Below are 21,140 nucleotides of genomic sequence, written 5' to 3' on the forward strand. Positions count from 1 at the left end.
TGAGTAGGTAAGAATCTCTGCTTTTATGAAAAAAAAGCCACAAATCTACATAGTTGCCAAGAAGTAGGAAAATATTAATTAAGTGCATCCTAATGTCTCAAATGGCAGCAAAAAGACAAATCATTACAAATTACCATTTTTTAAAAGACTGCCTCCCTCATTTCTGATTGCATTGGGAATAGCAAATTCTCCAGGAAGGTATTTGGGGAGAAATGTAACAATCTTTTTTTTTTTTTTTTTTGAACATTTCTGCCGTTGTCAAACTGACTAAAATAATGGTCATATTTTCTTTTCAATAGGAATCTTTTGTCTTTGAAAGCAACTGTCTCTTCCAAGTGGATGAATTTGGCTTTTTTCTGAGCTGGAAAAGTGAAGGAAAGGTATATTACATCAGGAATGTATTGCACTTGGTTTATACTCTGGCTAGTTTCTAAAAATCTAAAATACTGTGTTAGTTTATTTAAAAAACTAGCCTTAGTTCTAGTCTTCTAGAATTGACAGAAGTTAAGTATTTAAGAGGGGATTAACTGATATAAAAGGGGAATATATTGCTTAGTGTTAATTAATAGTGTTTGCCAATAAGATTCATTGTTTAATTTTGCTGCAATTCCTAATGGAGCCATGTGTCAACAGACCTTTGAACTTGTACCTTTTTTTTGCCATTTCAGGAAGGACAGGTATTAGAATGCTCCCTGATCAACAGTGTTCGTTTTGGAGCTGTACCAAAGGTACTCTGTATTTAGTTTATATTTTTCATTTAAACAAAGAATATTTAAACTGAAGGTGAAATGCAGGATGAAGTTAATTTCTTTAAAAAATCCGAGCAACACAGCTTTTATTTCACAATCTCAGTCTAAAATTTTAAAGTTTAAAGTCAAGTAATACGGTGTGATGGCAGTGGTAAGGTTCTCTCATCTGGTCTTTCCAATGCAGTAGAGTGCTCAGGTTTCAGGGTGCAGTGAAAGTTGAACAGATATTAAAGAGTATGTATCAAGATTTTTAAATTATTTTGTAGCAACGTGTTGTGATACTTGTTTTAGGGATCTGGAATAAAATGATTCATATTCCAAATTTTGTTCCTATCTGTTTAAAATATGTTGTATCTTCTTGCTTCATTGATATAAAATGCAGGAAGTTTTGTTTGCATACTTCTTCATACAGTTAGATGTTCAGAGAGGCCAGCTGGTCACTGTCTGCCATTTTGAAGGATATCAACAGAAGTACTAGCTGGGAGTTCTGGAGAAACCCAAAACTTTGGAAATATTTTCAGTGGTATTCTTCAGAAGGAATATGTAGATTTTCTGAAGTTGATCGTGGGCTTCCCTCCTCCGGGCCTTTAGTTTAGAGGAATTGTTGTGAAGCAAGATATCTGTTAACACCTCTGCATTTCCACTTTCATGTGTTAAGTGTTTCTGTGTTAACTGTAGATGACTATCTGTCAGTAGTTCTCTTGGGAATCCGTAGACTAAAATCTTTCCCCCATAGAGAAGGGGCATGAGAAGGGGCATGAGAAGTGGTGTTGCAGACAACCCCCATGCTTCATGTGCTGACAACCATACCAATATGCTTCAGACTTCACCTCTGTCTTTACATAGGTAATTTGCTCTTCATGCCCGTTAAATCGACCCTCAGCAGAAATACTTCAGCTTGTACAATGTGTCATTAAGAAACAGCCAGAAAGTCACGCAGATCATAATTCTCAGTAGCTATGGACTTAACTAGATTGGAATAATTTACTTAGAGGATTACTACTGTTCCTCTACTTCCAGTCCTTGGAGTGATTAATTTTTCTTTTTTGTGATGAAAATATATGTAGTCTCTAATTTAACATTATAAAATATATTTAAAATTTACTTCTGAGTTCTAACAATCATGCTCCTAATTGTCAGAATATATTGGCTTTCAGGTTTACATGTTAATTCTAAGTGAAAGCACTCATTTAAGATGATTGGCAAAGGTTAATACATATGAAGATGGAAATGCATCTTTACTGTAGTGTATTGCATAACAAAAGTATTGAAAATTAACAAGTAACAAGTTATTTATTCTATTTAACAGGATCCCAAAATACTAACTGCACTTGAGGCTGTTGGAAAATCCGAAAATGAGTTGGAAGGACGAATAGTGTGTGTTTGCAGTGGTACGGATCTGGTGAACATCAGCTTCACTTTCATGGTAGCAGAAAACACAGAAATAGCCAAGGTATTTCACAATTAAACAGTGTGTGGGAGTTAAAAAAAAAAAAAAAAGCTCCTTAGCCATACTAATTTGTTTTTCCTGAGTAAGTCAGCCCGCTTGGCTGACTGAAATACCTGTTTTAATGTCTGCTGCCGCAGTCTACAAAAGGACAGCAAACATCCATTTGGAGCATTCTGTAGTATGTCCGTGTGCCATGGTGAAAGGAAATAGTTGCTTTATCAGCCTCTGCATGCATGGTGATTTATCAAAAGTAGGCACTGAGACCATTAAATATAGGACACAGCATTCCCTCAGCTGGTTAGTACCTCTGTGTGAGGCTTGCACAGCAGACTCTTAACGGTTACGCAGTGGATCTGTAACATAGAGGGATGCTGAAGGGAAGTGCAATTACTTTCATTTTCCTGGTGGGTGGAGCTCAGCCCTCCGAAGTTTTGTTCAGCAATAACCTAATTGTATTGTGTGATTCATACTATTTGAAAAGACAAAAACAGGAAAGAAAATTCTGTACAGTTAAAGGGGGGGATTCCAGTGTACTCAGGTTCTTTTCTGTTTCCCGTTGACATGCAACAGTCTTAAGAAAACAATGGTGCTTTTTTACACGCCGTCTTTCCTGAGAGCTTAAGATTGCAGTTCACAATGCAAGTTCTGTGGCTCCACCAAGGCCTGGTACTCAATCTGTCTGCTGTAAACAGCTCTGAGAAACTTGATCCAGAGTACTGATAATATACTACTAGCTTAGATCCAGGGATTCAAGGGAGTTTAAAAATACACATTTTTTTTTTTTTTTACTTTTCTGATTCTATGTACTTAGGGTGTATTATAATCTGTTTTGCCTGGGAGATAAACATTGAATAGTGATCAGCAACACACACCTGCTAAATCCGCTCCTTTAAAACTGAGTATCTGTTTGCTGAATGCAGCATCATGAAGTCCCTTGGCAGACCTGGTTGATTTTTCATCGCTTTGGATCCATACCTCTTTAAACACTGGCAGTACTGAGTAAACTCCATGATAGGAGAAATACTTGTATAACTTACATGGGTACACTAAATTGATTTTACTGTGTTTTCAGCAGGCTTTCAGGGAAATAACGTACCACAGTTATGTTTTTAAAACATTTAAGAAGCAAAGAAAAGGAGATGCTGGCAGCATTCATTTTTATACTTAAGCCAACAATGTCTCTGATTTATTCTGGGGGACAAAAAAGTCAGAGTTAAGTTTTTTAGCCTCCTTAGATCTCAGTAAAGTGTATTAGACTAATTGGCTTGTGAGGAGTATGTTGGCTGGTTACATAGACTGTCAAAACAGGTGAGCCAATTATACTGTCTAAAAGATCTACTGCTTCATTAACTGCCAAGATGCTCACCAAAAATGGTGCGTAATACTGCAGTCAGCTTGTGGGTAGGCTCTGAAAGGCCCATAAATGTGAAAGTCCTGCATTTGGGAGTCTTTCCACCAAAATATATATCCAAAACTTGTCAACAGTGGTGATCCACCTGGTCAGGTAAGTTTGAGGCACAAGGGAGAGGGAGAGATCTACTTTGAGGTAAAGTAGATCAAGCCAAAAACAACGTAGAACTTCCTAAGTTGCATCTGAAGCTGTACTTTCACTAGGAATATGGGCATATGGGAAGTCATTTGGCCTGTTCTGTATTGAGCTTTTGTATTTAGTGAGTAAATCGACTTGCTACTGTAATTCTGTGCTAAAATAAAATTTTCTGGGAGTTATCTGCATATAGAGTTTTTCCTGCTTAGTTCTTCCTGGTTTGTTCATGAGAAGACATCTTTCTTCTGGGACATGGTAAATCTCCTCTAGAAGAAGTGAGGCTTTACATGGCATTAAGTAGCTATGCAGCTACTACTGCAGTTCAAAAAAGATCTTGATTTAATCCATATGCAATAGTAATTCCCCCCTTGTGAAGCGACAGAGGCAAGAATTTGGAGAAGAAGGGCCAGTGATTGTGACTTAAGCAGCCCAGATATGTGTAAGTGATAAATCTATGGTGGTTTCTGCTGTTTCCCTCCACCATTGCTGTGGGGAAGGCAAGCATTACTTGCTGTAGATTTTTTGGCCCTTTCTCAGATAAACCAAGGTCAGGATTGGTTGACACCTGATTGGGATAGATCAAAACAAGGGAATTTGGTGAGAGATCCAAATACAAAAGCCCATACCCTTTTTATGTGGTGACAGAAAGAGGTCAAAAAGGTATTTTTCTTCTGTAGATAGTACTTTGCAATTGGACAAGAAGTACTTGTTACTCACTGAAGGCTGGATTGTAGATGGGACTGAGTAACTACGGCAAAGAAGAAAATTAATGTAAGTTCCTGGCTTCCTCAAGCTACCCATGTAAGGAGTGGTATCGGTGGGAAGCAGATTCTGCCAGGTGGATAGGACATGGTGGTAGAGTGTGAGGGCAGTCCCTTAGGGGTGCCCCAGCTGTGGCAGGTGAGCATGTGAGCAGCTGCTGCCCACTGTGGGCAGTGGTGAACCCTCCCCTCCAGGCAGAGCTTGTCACAAGCTGTCCATTGTCATCTGTCATCATCTCTGCACTGGGACAGCCCCACCTTCCTCTGCCCCTTGTGGCGATGAGCTCGGCAGATCTGGCCAAGTCATCACTGAGCTCCAAGTGTAGCTATTCCAACAACAAGAGTGTGTTTATTATCTCTCTGCTTGTCTCCAAGCTCCAGCTCTGGTATTTACATTCTATCTACTTACATTTTATTGGTGTTTTCATCTGAAAAATTGGTTTTCATTTCCACTCTTAAAACAACCACAAAATAGGGTGTACTCTGTCTCTGATGGCAAGCAGCTGTCATGGTCCACTCCTCAAGCAACTCCACTGTGGTACTAGAGAGTGACTGTAAAAGGGGGAATTTAAAATCTAATGTTTGGAATCCAGATTAAATCAGTTCATATAAATTACTGTGACCTAAAATTAGAACACACGCACACACACACATATTAGAGGTGTGAGCTTATGTGTGTAGTTTTCTTTTTTACTTCCCAGATGGACTTTCTGTGACCTAGTAATCTGATAATCTGCTTTCCTCAATCTAGGACATTTGAAAAGGCCAGCAAGTATTTGGGGGTGAATTTCCTTAGTGCAGAAGTGATGTAATGCTGATGAGAGGCCTTAGCGCATGGCATGTAGGCTGCCTGTCCAAAGTTGGCATAAATCCAATAAAGCTATTGTAGTTCAGCAACCCAAAATCTGGTCGTCTTGTCTTCTTTGCTCATCCACTTTGGGAATTCATTAAGGAGTTTAACTTAAAAGATTAACCTAAGTCAAGTCAGCTCTTTTTACATTCTTTAATATTACTGCAAATTTACCAGGGGTAAATTTGTCCTGACAGTTGTTCTTTCTTATGTCCAGCTGTGTTGTTGGGAAGGACCATCTCTCCAGCTGATAGTTTCTGCCTTTCTGCCAGAAAGTACTGTTCCCGCTGCCCTGCTGGCAAGGACTTTATGTGAACGCTCCTGATTTACTTCACAGAAGAGCCATAGCATTAAATTCATGTCACCTGTTTAGGGGCAAAGTTCACACCAGTGTTTAAGATAACCTGGCTCTGGGAAGTGCTGATGCACACGATTCCTCTGGCAGTAGGTAGGGATGGGAGCAGACACAGGAGAGACAGGGTAGGAAGGAGAATGGAGTGACCTTTTATACTGGCATAGCTGGATTTGATAGAAAATAGATATTTTCTACAAGTGTATTAGTCACTGAGACAGTGAATCACACATTGATGGCTAACCTGTGAGACACCAGAATGAGGAGCACATGCTGAAATGCTTTATTACTCATATGCTAACAAACAATGCAAGCTTTGTCATACAACTAATAATAATATGGTATTGAAGATGACTGCAGTTGAAACCATTTCATTGTGACATTCTTAAACTTGTCAGCTTTTCAGTTGGAATAGTATTTTCCTTTTTAAAATTGATTTCAGTTTGTTTAAAATTGTTAAATGGAGCACCATGCTTTTGGTAAGATGAAGCACTTCAGGCTGATCATTTTTGTTGCTATTCTACTGTGTGGCTCTTTTTGACTTACCAGAAAGTTCTGGTTTAGTTGACCCTGACTTTTTTCCATGAAAGAAGCTGTTAATTATTTGCACAAACCATATTGCTGAGAGGGCAACTAGAAGGTAGCAGAATATTCGCACAGGAATATCCCACAGTCACATTACAGAATAGTTGTGTTTTCCCATAGCTTTGGTTTGTTGTGATGTTTCGAAGCGAAACTTACCAAGAAACCTGCAGAATATCCTTAAACAGAACTCTAAAAGTCTGCTGCTTTCTATGTCCCATTATGTTAGTATATGGCTTATGTCTTATAGCCTATGTAATAAACGTTTCTGAACTATGACTGTCTTAAATGTATGACAGCTGCTTACGTGTTCAGGTTGCCCTGTGCCAAGTATGTTATACCATGCTCTCTAGAGCAATCTTCATATCCTATCCTGCCTGTACTTAAGCGTCTCTGATTTCAATGGTGCTTGCTTTTCTGCTTCTTCATGTTCTTTCTTGGCTATGCCACTTGGAGTTATCAGTAAATTGAAAACTTCAGCCCTGGTTCTCTGTAGCCAGGAGATCGATTTCACTGTGTAAAGCTCCACTATGCTTGTCTTTGTATACAAAAGCAGCCAAAGTGAGTTTTCCAGCCGCTTTCAGAGTAGAGCCCTCCAATGCTGGAAAAGTCATTGTGGGGTGGAAAGGGTCTGTTGAAGGGTCTGGACGCATCAGGCGATTCACGATACAAGAGTGTTTGCGTGAGCCTCAGCTTTTCTGATTGAATACTTGAAAGTAGGAAGAGTCCCATTTAACTTTGAGAATTTTCACAGCAATATCCTGCAAGTCTGTGCTGGAGTTGGTGAAGTAGGGGATAGGTTTTACACCATCATCAGTCTAGTCTCCTTGCTTTTGCTGTCTTATGTTAGAGGTATGGTAATTTTCATAGAACAGAAATTACTTCTGAAACATCTGTGTTGAGAGAAGAGGGACATCTACTGGTCACAGCATCGCTGAAGGAGGGCAAAGTAGCAGGGAATCCTGCCAGCCTGTGTCTGTCTTAGCAAGAATTGGGAAACACAGTTTTGTCCTCTGTGGGTTTCCTGAACCTTCAAGCTATCAAGCTCCTGACTCTGACAGCCAGTCACATGCACTGAATACCAAAATCAGAGGGCAGTGCCTCCTTGCTTCCCCTGCATTCCCAATGCTTGAATTAAATAGAGTGCAACTGTGGGGATACAGGAAAAAGTACCTTCGCTGAAAAAGTGAAGGTAAAATCATCTCAAGAGGTTTGGATAATACTGACCTCATCTATAAATAAGCCATGGGTGACCTTGTCTAGAATTTCAGGAGCTGTAGGTTACAGTGATTTTTAGCCTTTTGCAATTTTTGCCCTTTTCAATGCTCCTAAATGAAAGGTTGATGCCCTGCCACTGCTGCCTGTGTTTCATCTTCAAACTCTGGCTAACACAAGGTCACTAAGTGCCTCAGAAGCATTTGAGTACCACAGCAAAAGCCAAGAGAGTGGTTCTTCGATCAATTTTTCGTGCACCTTCTCCTTATAAAGATATTTGACAATGTTGGATCCTGTGAGAGAAAAACAACAGTCTGCTTATTCCAGCCTGCAGTGTACTTAGATTTTGTCCTCTTGGGTCAGCCAGAGGGTCTGCGTTTAAGGTGTACTTGTCTTTGGTTTTGTTTCTTTTCATGGTTGTTTTTTCTCTAGGGTTAGATAGCAGGGTCGAAATTCCTCTTTTATATGAATCTGGAATAATTCTTGGTATGTAGAGAGCCATTCAGGAGTTACATTGACAGATCAAAGGTCCTGAGCCATATTTCGATAATCAGAAAATATTTAGGACTAGCATCAGTAAGAATCAAATGTATGCTGCATTTCTATCAAAAACTTTTTGTAACTCTACTTTCTGTACAACCCAAGTGAAGTGTTTCCTATCTACCTTATTTCAGAATTTGATCTTGTTATAGGATTTTCCTTCTTTGGAGAGGTAGTGATTCGGAAATGCTGAGCACAAAAGAAGAGAACTGAGGATCTTTATCCCTGTTTACTTCCATAGGCTTTGTGGGTCTTTCAGCTTCATCTGCAATAAGGAGTGCTGTCATAGCATACAAGCAAGGCTGCTGCTATATTCTTCATAGCATGTTAGCTGAGAAAAATCTGAACTCTTCCTTCATCCTTTCCACAAGGACATCAGACAAGTGTATGTTAAACCTGGGAACGGTTTGTTGTCAGGAAAACAATATATTGCCAGCTTGATATTTGTCAGAGGATTCAGGCTTTGGATATTTTGTGAGGATCTGTGGTCTGGATCACAGTGCCTTAAAAGTGATTATGAAGATGGTTGTTATTTGGAGACTCTTCTGGCTCAGACAGACAAAGAGTTTGAATGTGTTGCACTGAACCTGTATATTAATCTATGGATGAGGAAATTTTCTCATCTTATGTCATTATGCTTCTATATAGTATATTCACAATCCAGAAGCTTTTTTTTTTTTTTTTCCTCAACTCTCTTATTCCTAGTTAATTTGGGGCGAGCTGGTAACTGCAGGGAATATCTGATGAAACGCTCCAGAAGCTACTTTAGCCCCAAACTGAAGTACAAGCAGCCAGATGCTACATTGTAGTGCAGCTGCGTGGTGCGGAACAGAGAGGCAAATGTTTCTCTCAAACTGCCATGTGTTGCCCAGGGGACATTGTGCCAATGGAAAGATGATTCATAGATGGACAGAGACTCTTAGGCTACTCTCTTGCTTGATGCCAGCAGAGATGTGATGCTTTTGTGGTTCATCAGTGTTTGGCTGTAGTTCTGTGCTTTTTTGGTGTAAGAGAATGCAGTTCCTGATATGGCATCCCTATCAGGAAAGGGCATTATCACTGAAAAAAGGTCAGGGAGCCCTCTAAAGTGGGAATCATCAGGACAATTCCTGCAGAGAAATTACTTTGTAAGTGGTTAGTGTATTGATTTCTCTCTATACTTGTTTCTTTTCTAGCAGTGTTCCTTTTTTGGTAGCTGTTCTTGATGTACAGGACTAGCTTCAGAACTGAGTCCTGGGTAACCTTACTTTTAAATATTAGATTTTGTTATATCTGGTGTAGTTGCAGTCCGTTGCCTTCAAATAGGAATGGATCTCTGTGTGTTTTTTTCCTATTGAAATGGTGACATTGCCAATGCTGCCAAAAAAGAAAAAAAGATTTATGAAAGAAAGTTTATTCACAACATATTTTGCATAATTAAATTTTGCAAGGGTTTTTTGTTTGCAGTGCATGTGCTAGTTTACTTTATTGGTCAGTGTTGAAAGGTTGAGTAGCTGTTAAGGTACTGCAGACTAATCCAGATCATACAAGGATGAACTTTTTTATAGCTGTGACAGTGTGAATGCAGCAGTAGTGTTACATTTTACTGTTTAAAAACAAAACCCAAACCAAACAAACCACAAAAAATACCCCCCCGAACATAGATAGTTAATGATAGTTGAATGATGATAGTTGAATTTCAACAGTTCTAGGAGATTGAATATATGTAAGACTTGTTTGGGCATTTATCATGAAATTTCCTACAAATGTCCCCTCGCCTAAGATGATATAGGAACAGTGTGTGTGGTAAAGATAAGTGTTCCCTAAGTTAGTCGATGGCTTCCAGTTATATCAGTTCTAATAAATAATATTACCTCTTCCCATGAATCTTGCTTTCTTTATATCCTAGACAGTACATCCATACTTATGATTTATCATCTTATTCATGCAGTTGGGAAAAGAGAATTGGAAGGGCAGACTGTTACTGGTGGGCTGTTTTCAAACACAAAAACGCATCAGAGAAACCCCCAAATGCTAGCCTTGCTTGTAAGTCAGACTTCTATTTTCAACTGATTCTCAGATATATCACTTATTCTATTTGTATGCATATTTTATGCAGTACTTCTTAAAAAGGATAATTTGAAAATGAATATTTAAATATTAATAAATGTCATGATAAATGGCTACTTTTCCCAAAGCAAAATAGATTTATAAGGTCCATTTTTAAGGCAGTCTGATTAACAATTTCTTGTTTAAAAAGAAGTTTGTGATGTGCTTGTAATGTGTCATGAGTACAAGGGTCTGCTTAAGTGTGTTTGTCTGCTGAATTGGCACCTTAGACCTTGGTTTAGCCCATAGGGGTTTACTGCCTGCAGTTTATAGTATGCCATTTTCCAAAGACATTAGTATTCCTCCTGTATAAATGATGATTTTTTCATCTGTTTTGCAGATGTACAGCACTCATTCATGAAAAGAAAAATATACTCATCTGCATCTATTTATAAGTGTCAAATTCTGGATTCTGCCCAAGTCAGTTCAAGCTGCATGCACAGAATTTGGCCGGAAGCAAGAAGCTTCTTTATTCAGAAGGTTAACATTAAGCAGTGGACCAAATCCCGTCTCAGTTCCACCAGTGTAAATTATCTGTTGAGTAATCCTAGTATTACAATGGCATAATTAAGATCGAACTTGGCTGGCAGTGCTGTCATTTTTTTTCTCTTCCTATAGCTTTATCCTGCCAAGATTCTTGCTGAAATTGATGAGTGCTGAAATCAGCCTAATCCTTTAGCTTCTTTCGGTACAGTACTGCACAGTCTAGGTACAAACTATAGTAGAAAAATATGTCCATAAAAAGGAATTACATAAGTAAGTGCTGGAATGCTGCTCTTGGCTGGAAGTCATACCAGTGATTACTGGAATGTTTTGCTTTTTAAGGATGAAAGCCAGAAAGCAAGCAGGACTTGAATATGTAACAGGGTGTTAGATGAGATCAGTGTGACAGAACAATTGTTGTGCCTCCCTGTGGTTTGCTCTAGCTTATTAATATTTTGTTTCATTCCTTTTCTAAAAGTGGACCAGTTAAATATGTCATTGCATATTGTATAATGTTGCTTAGTAATAGCTAATATTGCCAGCCACAACTGAAAGGGAGGCGTATGTTTATACAGGCTATAAGTAGAAGGCTTAATAAATCAATCAATGGGCCGCTTGCCTTTGCTGGCAATAAACTGTTTTAATAGCACCGCTGATGCTGCATGTAATACTTGGAAGAATGGAATGCACAATCACTTTGTTCAGTGAAGGATGAAATAGTAATTGGTAAAATGTGGCTGCACTTTGCCGTGGTGTTATAGGGTGTGAAGTGGACAGTTTTCTCCCTCAATGCAGGCTATGAACATTATCCGTATCTGCAAGGAAGAAGAGCCTTCCCCCAAGACAAACTTTCCTACTTTTTCCCTCTTCAGTTTTCCTAATTTGATGTTTCTGTATTTTCGTATTTTTCAGCAATGGGTAGAAGGGCTTGGATCCATCATACATAACTTTAGAGCTAACAATGTCAGTCCAATGACGTGTCTCAAGAAACAGTAAGTACTTTCTTTCCTCCCCTTTCTCCTTTATTTTTCTGTCCTTGTATTTTCCTACTTGGAATTTTTAAAAGAATAATATTTTTCATAGTTCAACATTTGCATTCACAAAACAGTGTAATAAAGAAAAAGGTGTTAAATTAGTTTAGGATTTATCTTTCACTGTGACCAGAAGAGGTCTCAAGTCTGTATCTGGCACATGTCCAGGAGAAATTATAAGAGAATTTATAACTGTTCATTTGATTTATTGATGTTGTATGTTTTAATTATTGTCTAGTTTGTTCTTTCATTGATGCATATGCAAGCAAGACTCCATAAGTCTTGATTGTCTTCACACTCATGTTAATTGATGTACTGATTCTTTTGGGCTCCTCTTTGCCTTCACAGTTAAAGAACTGCTCTGCCTCAAGCACTAAAAGGTTACAGAAAAATGTTTTTATTATAGAACAATTATTTGTTTGTACTCATTTCACAGGCATGGCAATAATCTTAATCTAAATATAAGTGTCTAGATCCTAATTTTAATAAATAGTATTTTAAAAATATTTCATTACTAATTTCAGCTGGATGAAGCTGGCCTTTCTAACAAACACGAATGGGAAAATTCCAGTTCGGAGGTAAGCATAATTGGGAATTCAGGTTTTTATCAAGTACTGGTTGTATAACGTTAATAAAATTCTGTGGCTTAGTAGGGAAATATAATAAAAGTTTTATTACTAATACATATGTAAAAATAAGTATAGAACTAGATATACTTAGCTGAGTTCTGTAACTTCCTGGTAAACTAAGCAGGACTTCTTACCAGCCTACTGATTTTTTTCTTAGTCCATTGTGATGAAGGTATGAGTGCTTGTAGTTGTTTTCAAAGTCACTTAGAGCTAAGTGCATCAGTTTTCTCAGCCTAAAACTCCTCAAACTCTGGAATGAGATTTTCTGTTGTAAAACTTCATGAAATACTTCCCAAAAGAACCATAAAAACTTGCAAGACAGTTGAGGACAAAAAGGTACATTTTAAAATGTAGTTCCTTGTAAAAGAGACAAATAGCTCTGCTGCAAATACTTTTGCTTTTATAGGAACCCCCAGGACAATATTTTCTCCACATGGTAAATGAATTGTTGGGTTAGTTGTTGTCAGTAACAGAAAAGCTAGAACAGTGTATTTCTTTCTATACAGGTATCAACTATTTCAAGTTACCGATTGTCAGTCTGGTCTGGCTGGGCAGTAATTCTCCCTCTCCTGCTCTAGCAATTAATTCTTCCTGACACATTTTGCTTCTTTCCTCTTTATGAGTATATGAAAACAACATGCTGTTTTTTTCATAAATAGAAACTCACAGAAGGGAGCAAGGAGGAGGACTTTGTAAGATAAGTCTCACAAAATTTTTTTTCAAGGGAGAGAGGATTTTGCATCCATAGAATCTGCAAAAAGACAAAGGGCCTGCCATGCTGCCTTCCAGGTTTCTTCAGTTTCATGACTCAAGTGACACCTTGACAGTGTTAAGGCTCCTTGAATGTATAAATCTTTCAACTTTCACATTACCAAGCCCCTGCTTGTTTCTCGAACTAAACTGCCATGAGGCACGTTCTGTGCAGAAGTCCCATGAGGAATATCAACTGAAGGGTAAAGATGAGGGAACAATACTACGGGGGCAAATCCATTTCAAGACAGTAGAGCTTTATGCCTGTGTTTAAACTTAGAGCTTTATTCCTCAGTACGAATTTATAGTGCATTAGCTTGTCTGAAATGGTTTCTGCCTTGAAATATTTTACTTCACATTTAGCGAGGCATAAATTCTCTCCATTGTGCTACTGCATACTGATTTGTGTATGCAGACAACCCTGCATATTGCTGAAGAGTCCAGTCCACGTTTTATTAAATCTTCCGCCAGATTTGCAGTTTTGATTTTAGAGGACTTAAATGATCCCTTAAGGTTGAATAATTTTTCTTTAAAGTGTTTCCAGTTCCAAGAGTTTGTTTTTTCAAGTTTGTACTGTTTCCAGGTTGACATAAATCGGTCTCTAGCAGCTTAATTTATTGCAAAAGTAAGTTGCAGTAGTTTGCAAATCCCTTAAATTTGTAAGGGATCTGCTATTCCATTCTGTGCAGAGGGAAGCTGAATCTTCTTCACATCTGAATGCTCCAAGCAATGCCCTATTTTGGTGTGGGTGAAATGTGGCAACTTTTGGGGGCTCATCTGGGAAGCAGTGTATCGCCTGCTGAAAGGACTAGGAGAGATGTCAGTGAGAGACTGAAGGAAAGATAAAGAGGGTGCTTCCCCTTCAACTGACCTCCAGATTGCTGTGGTCAGCCCCTCCCATGTATCTGGTTTTAAATACAATGTTAGCTAGTCAGCCCTGCTTTGTTAAACCTCCACCTCTTCCTGCTGCTTAGGGACTCCTTCAGCAATTGCTGTAGCTCTAGGGATACAGATAGGAAGGTTATTCTCTCTCAAGCAGAATACCCAGCAAATCTGTTAAGCTACAGGAACAAGTATCACAAGATTTCCTGCATTTTATTTTTACACAGAAGTGCAGTAAAACACTTAAGGAAAAAAAAAAATCTCACCTGAGAAATCAGAGCTCCTTGCATTTCTTCTCAGGTTTAAGACAGATTTTTGCAGCTAGCACGTGGCCATAGGGAATGATGAGCCTTGAGAAGGTGAAACTCCTTAGGCTGTCAGTGGTGAATGGCATAAATATTCCTAACTCCTCCTTAGTACAGTTAGGGGTTGCAGTCATGAAGATATTTCTCAACTTCTTTTGGATTTTAATGTACTCTGGGGCATATATCTATTACTATCGACCTACTGTGTTTGGGGGAGAAGAAATTCTGGCAGTTAGCGGTGTGAAAACCTTAGGTGAACACCGTGTTTGTCTTTTGGGCTTTAATAAATTTTAGCAGTCTTGAGTCTAGAACTACACCTACGGATCTTACAAGGACAGGGCATTTGGTAAGATATTTTTTATTTTCAGATTTTAACACTACTGTAAATGATGCCTTAAAAGGTCAGTGTGTTTTTAAAAAAAGATTTCTACTTGGTTTCTGCAGTGTTGGCAGAAAATGGATTTTCTACATGTGCAAGTTGCACCTGTTCAGGTAGAGCGTGTTTAGAAATCAGCTTTGCTCAATCTGTGCTTATCCCTTTTATAACTACATTTAAAAAGATTTAAGCTAATTTAGCTTCTAACTATGAAAATATATTTAAAAAAATAGCTAAACTGTGATAAATGAGGCTTAAATTTCTTTTACAGTAGTTTAATTAAGTTAATGTGAAATTACATTTTTTTAGTAAATATGTTTTATATCGATTACTCTAGAGTGCCTGGAAGAAATCTGTTTTAATACTTATATGACGATTAGAAATCACAGATTTAGATGATTTCTTGTCCAGTGTAGGCAGCGGTACTTCCAGCCAAACTGAAAAATTCAGGGGAGCCGGGAGACAAGACTGATTTGAACAGTTTATATGTGTTGGCTTGATTTTTGAAGTAACGGTTGGAAAGCGGTGAAGGTCTGAAGTAACCAAGTCATTTAATCTGTTTAAGCACAATAGACTCATACGCTCAGTCCCATATTTGGGAAGTATTTTAAATATTGATGAGGAAGTACTTTGCCGTGTTACCATAAAAAGCCCCAAACCACTGGAGAACACGAGAAGTAAACCAGCTGTAGGTATCTGTCAACCAGTAACTTGCCTGCATCTGAAGTAGCCCAGTTTTCTTCCAAGGCATACACAAGGAGAATGTAAATCTGCTAGGATGAAGTCTCTTCTGGTAGAGGGAAAAGGAGTTTTATTTACATTATCCTTAGCAAAATGGAAGTGTCATGCTGTATTTTTACGATCTTTTTTGATTCATGCAATCTTCTCTAGGTTGATGCTCTCATTACAAATTACTGCTATGTTTGCTGTCATCTTTGGTGAAATAAAAAATAGTTTGGCATCAAAAATAAGTTCCCTGCAGTCATGGAATTTTGGCTCACAGTTTCTGATTAATTACTTATGCCAATATTACATGTTTTACATGACGTTTATTATTGGGGCCCAATTCATTAGAACAGGCATAGAATTTTTTTACAGAGCTGGAGATAGGTTGTAAATTGTAGAGCTGACATTACTCTGTGTTTGAGAATTAGTAGAAAAATAGATGCCTGAGACTTTTTTAAGAAACAAGTGCCTAAAGTTAAACTCAGTCTGTATTTTAGTGAAAACATCCCCGTACTTACCAGCTTGGGAAAATCAAATAACTTATTTAGGTGCCTAAATAGGGACATAGAAATCTAACTGTTGTAAGAACCCAGTAAAAAAAAAAGGGGGCCAAGATGTGTTAAAATATTATTTAAAATATTATATCATTTAGATCTTTGGCTTCCTGATCTTAATTTTATTAGTATGAAAATGTTTACACAGATAGTGTAGAGTGCTTTGGAGAGTATAACAACTGTGAATTTCTATGGCAACAAATAACAGCAACAGTTTGTTTCAGATCTTTAACCATGTGAAATTATTTAGTATGCATGACATTAGCGAAGTCTCAGCAAATGTTTGTCCTGATGATAAAAGCCTGATACTCTTGTCAGGCAACTATAGAGACTTTCCTAATGTACAGTTTTTCTTAGCATTAGAAATATATATTGGATACAGACTTCAGCTTTTCTCTCCAGTCTGAGACACCAGAATCAAGGGGTTGTGGGACACACCATTTTAGCTTAGTCCCTAAACAGAAGGAAGCAGAGTGGTCAAGTTTGGATCTACTTGTCCAGAGTTAGAAGTTACTCATACTTACCTCAAATGGAAACAGAAATAGACCAAATACTATCATGTGAATCATACCAAATAGCTGAACTTAATTGGATTTGTTTAATTTCAAGTGAAACCAGTTTGTCAGTATCGTGCATGGTGAAATCACTCCTGTTTTGTAGAAGGTAGTTAATCAATTTGTTGGAAATATTTGAGTGGCAGCTGAGACCTACTTAAATGAGTTGTGCATGGTATGTCTACAACAGAGTTGTTCATAAGGTGAGGGAGCATTCAAAGGGAGGAGGGAGCACTGCAGCTGGTGGAGGAGCAGGAATGAGATTTGACATGCATGTGGGAGTCTCTGGCTACCAGTGACTACCACAAGCAGGAATGTCTGGAGACAGGAGTCTCATCACTTGAAGAATCTGCTACTTTTTAAACACAGTCATTTATGTATAGAGTTGGAAAAAAGCCAACAGAATAATGCTTTGCACGGCTCTGTGTCTCAGTATATTGGAAAAAACCCTGTTTTGTTCTTTTTGAAGTCCATTATTTTGATATATTATCTAATGGATAGCTCGCAGGCAGAGCACTGCTGCCCTGTGAAGCTTAGAGCACTTTTTCAACTGCACTATTACTTGGAAGATGCTTACATTCATCAGTTGAAGCCAGAGGAAAATGTTGGCAGTAAAAGCAGGAGAGAGAGAACTGATTGTTTAAAAAGTGACTAACATTTCTCCTTTTTTTTTCCCCACTCTTTTTTGTTTTAGCATTACCAGAACCTTTGCATCAGGTAAAACAGAAAAAGTGATCTTTCAGGCACTTAAGGAATTAGGTCTTCCCAGTGGAAAGGTATTTAGTAGTTTTGAATAACTGTTTTGTATACTAATAAATTGATGAATCATTAACATTTGTAGCTGTGATCTAAGTCATTGCATCACACAAACACATGCCTGTTGTTCATGAGTAACTTACTAATCACTGTAGGTTGTTTAGTAAAACCAAAATGTAATTAAATCCGTATGACATAGTGGTCCGTAAACCACTTGGATGAGGCTTCCCTTTTTTTCTGTAACAGATTACCTTTCATTCATTTATGCAAAGTATATGAGCTCAGAATATGCACATAATACTTTTTTTTTCTGTTGCATGGTGTCTTCTCACTTGCATTTCTTGGACTCCTCCTGTACGTGGGATGACTGCTCTCCGGCTGTGTCTCACTCAGGGCCGGAGCCCCTGCCAGCAGCCCCTGAGAGGTGGCAGCTGGTTACAGTTGCAGCTGTTTTTTTTTTTTTCAGCTTTACTCCCTGCCCAGTCTCCCTTTCCTTTCGGAGACTCCAGCCCTTGGTTCTTGGCCTGACTGCAGGAAGCGTCTGGTGAGGGGCAGCCCTGCAGGCGCAGCAGCTTGCTGTCTCTAGCCGGGGACATGAATCCCCCAGCTGTAGCAGTGCCTGGCACCTGAGGTGACATTTGTCCTCACTGCTGCAGTTATCATCTTGTTCAGTGGAGGACACAATACTGAATGTGTTAGCCTTGTGTTCCCCCTCTCACGGAAGTTCTACATGTCCCTGTATGAGAGCCACTTTACTTTTTAAAACTATTGCACCAAACCTGGGACTTGCCTCAATGCTCCTTGGCTTCAGTATAAGTATCCTGAAGTTTGTGCACTATTTTGGACTTGTGGGTGTTTTTTTTTAAGCTTCAGAAGAAAATTAAAGACAGTTTTCCAGTTTTGTGTTTATGTAGAATTGTTACTGTGAGGTCAGAATACAAGCACATCAAACAAATTTATGATAAAGATGAATTAAGAACTGTTGTCCGAAAATATGAAAGAAACTAGGCATGTGCTGTGTAAAGAGACAACAAAAACCAAAAACTGTTCTTGGTTGCTTTTTCTGATATAAGATATGCTCTTGGGAAAAGACCATATAAGCTCTTTTTTGCTGGATAAATGTACCTTTGCTTTTTGTTGCAGAATGATGAAATTGAGCCTGCAGCATTTACTTACGAGAAATTTTATGAGCTTACCCAGAAGATATGTCCTCGAACTGATATAGAGGACCTCTTTAAGAAGATGTAAGTTCAAATTTAATATAATCTTGCTTTAAACTCATTTTGCTGTATTTTTAGTCCATATCTAATAGTGACAGAACACTGTAAAGACTATCAAACCTTGAATCCTAGTAGCATCAGCAGTATTTTAAGACGAACTCAAATCTTTGTTTTTCCCCTTCCTTCCCTCTCAGATTGTTAATGTAAAAGTTCACTCTGTATGTTAGAGCAACTTTTACATGAGTTAGAGGAAGCACCTGGAACTTTTTTTTTTTTTTGCATTGGCTTTACTAACTACTGTAATTTTAACTTGCTCCTTTAGGTGATTAACACAGTATGTGAACTAATTAAATTAAATAAGAAGTTTGAAGTTTAAAAAGTTTCTTCACTCAATTTATTCTCAGCGGGAGGACTTACATGTTGTTTTACGAAGTAATGTTTTTAAGTTATAGGAAGTTATGGGAGATATACTGTGCCAAGCATAGACAGTTAGTATGTTTTCTGTGACTGTTAATTCTGAGATTATAGAGCTACTTGAGGTAGAAAAATAGGTGATTTTAAAAGTATCAACAATGTCAACATGTAAATCATACCTTCTGTAGCATCGTATATGAAAACTTACACTCTCTAATAAATTTCTTTTCAGCAATGGAGACAAAACTGATTATTTAACGGTAGACCAATTAGTGAGCTTTCTAAATGAAGTAAGCTTTTTCATACATTAACTACCATACAAGTCTGTCTGCAGTGGCTTGCTTCTTCCAATCTTTCCATTGCATGAATCGTGCCATTATTTGCTGTGCTTTTTTGATCCGCTGATCTTTCCATTATGGTAACATCCAGGTGCAAAAATCAGCTCCAACCTTGTATGTTGTTGTGCTTTCTACATGTTGGCTTTGCAGATTGCATCTGTTGATTACTTGCTGTTGTGTTATGTTGTGTTTTCTGTATGTTTTACACATTTTATACTGTACATTCAAGGCGGTTTCAACTAAAATACATCCAGTATTTTATTATGGGCAATTACCTGTAGGTCACAGCTAAATATATCTGCAAATTCTTCTGAATAATAGAAAAAATTAAGTAGGCTTTTATAAACAGTGGTTTGATTCTTCTCAACAGTATTATTTCAATCTGTTACAAATCTAAGAGCTAAGAGGATATTTTAAGAGTTTGTATATGATTTTTAAAATACTGTGTGTGCAGAATAAGAGGAAATATTTTTATTGCTGTATTTCCAGAATACAGTTGTTGGCAAGAGTATTTAGTATTTCTTAAAAACATTATGAGTGTGTGAAGTAGTTCAATAAACAGTGTGGGATTGTTTTTTTTCTATTCCTAAAGCACAGTAAGTTGTAGAAGATGGACTCCTTTGGAAATGCGACAATAAACGCACTATGTAGATTTGACAAGAACATACACATGGAAAATAGGCACATTCTACTTGGTTTTGTACCACTAGATTCTTGTCATCTGGAGCATGGAGAGCTGCTTGATCTTTTAGGGACTGGGTGCATTACCAAAAATCTCTCCATCTAAAATTACTTTACTAGTTATAAATCTATTTTATGTATTTTTATATATATGTATTTTTATATATATGTATCTGATACTGTTGTATGAAGATTCGAGCAGTCAGTTCCCCATATATCAAATTTAGAATATAATTTTCTTTTTTCACTAGGGAATGCATGCCTTAGTCTTTACCAAATCTGAATTACACATAGAAAGAATATTCAAAAATAAAAGATAGCGAGAAGATAAACAGCTTCAGGACTAATGGTTACCTACATGGGGTCTTGGTTTGTATCCACCTAGCTCTCTCTATTAGAAAATTGGAGCACATAGCTAAGGCATTTTTGCTTCTGCATTTAAGAGAGAAAGGATAACATTGTGATTTAAATTATAAATTATCCCCTTTAAGTACCTGAACCCTCTAGTTCACTTGTAGTGACAGATATACTTCACTGCTTGAAGCACTGTCCCCACACTGAATCATATTAGCTTCTGATTATTTTATTTTTTTTTAGTGTTAATCCTAATTTTTCGGTAAATTACTGTTTTATCATTATTTTAAAATTGATCTCTGTAATTGTTTTAGTTTAAAGTGTGCTTCCCTGGAGCACAAACTTCTGAAGAAGAGCTGCCAGCAATTGTAAGAATTTCCTGGCTACCTACAGTAACTGATTAAAAAATTAAAATCGAATTGTTGTACTCTCAGTTTTATATTGTTTTTGCAGATCTTTCTACAGAATTTGAAGCCTTATTTTATGGCACTATTGAAGAAAGATGTGTTTTCTTGGCTACATTCTTATCAACACAACATGTTCTGCAATTGGAAAAGTTGGCCCGTTAGTAGGTGACCAGAGCTGGGAAAAATTAGTCAAGTGGTTTTATAGAGTAGGACATTCATTCTGATGGCTGAAACTAATGTGTTTGGCTCTGTGCTGGAGGTCTTTTGGTCTTCAAATAGAGTTTAAAATTTTGGTCATGATTTGAAAGGTACTAAATGACCCAGAATCTCCCTCCTGAAGTTATCTTTTCTGTCCTCTTGACAGCTGGCCAACACCGCGATTAGCAGTGGTGTTTAATGGTGGAAAATATAAAAAAGATTATCATCATTATATAGGAGTGGGGATTTACTTGGCGGAGCCATTCTTCATGAGAGTCTTTAACCTAAATTATCTTTAATTCGGTAATCTCCAAGGCATGGTACAGAAGCTCTAAGTGTTATGGGGTTT

The 21,140-nt window shown here is 37.7% G+C and overlaps 1 protein-coding gene across 5 annotated transcripts in view; it reads left to right on the plus strand.

Moving 5' to 3' along the window:
* The window catches only part of PLCB4 (phospholipase C beta 4), a 91,993-nt gene that overhangs the window by 3,337 nt on the left and 67,516 nt on the right, over positions 1–21,140 (plus strand). For all 5 annotated transcript variants that reach the window (XM_074151046.1, XM_074151047.1, XM_074151048.1 and 2 more), the window contains exons 2-9: positions 300–380; positions 669–728; positions 2,059–2,202; positions 11,529–11,608; positions 12,172–12,225; positions 17,118–17,199; positions 18,323–18,423; positions 19,046–19,103. In XM_074151046.1, the coding sequence (XP_074007147.1) occupies positions 300–380; positions 669–728; positions 2,059–2,202; positions 11,529–11,608; positions 12,172–12,225; positions 17,118–17,199; positions 18,323–18,423; positions 19,046–19,103 (660 nt within the window). The remainder of the gene's footprint in view (positions 1–299; positions 381–668; positions 729–2,058; positions 2,203–11,528; positions 11,609–12,171; positions 12,226–17,117; positions 17,200–18,322; positions 18,424–19,045; positions 19,104–21,140) is intronic.

This window comes from Numenius arquata, chromosome 7 (genome assembly GCF_964106895.1).
Source record: "Numenius arquata chromosome 7, bNumArq3.hap1.1, whole genome shotgun sequence".
Classification (NCBI taxonomy): Eukaryota; Metazoa; Chordata; class Aves; order Charadriiformes; family Scolopacidae; genus Numenius; species Numenius arquata.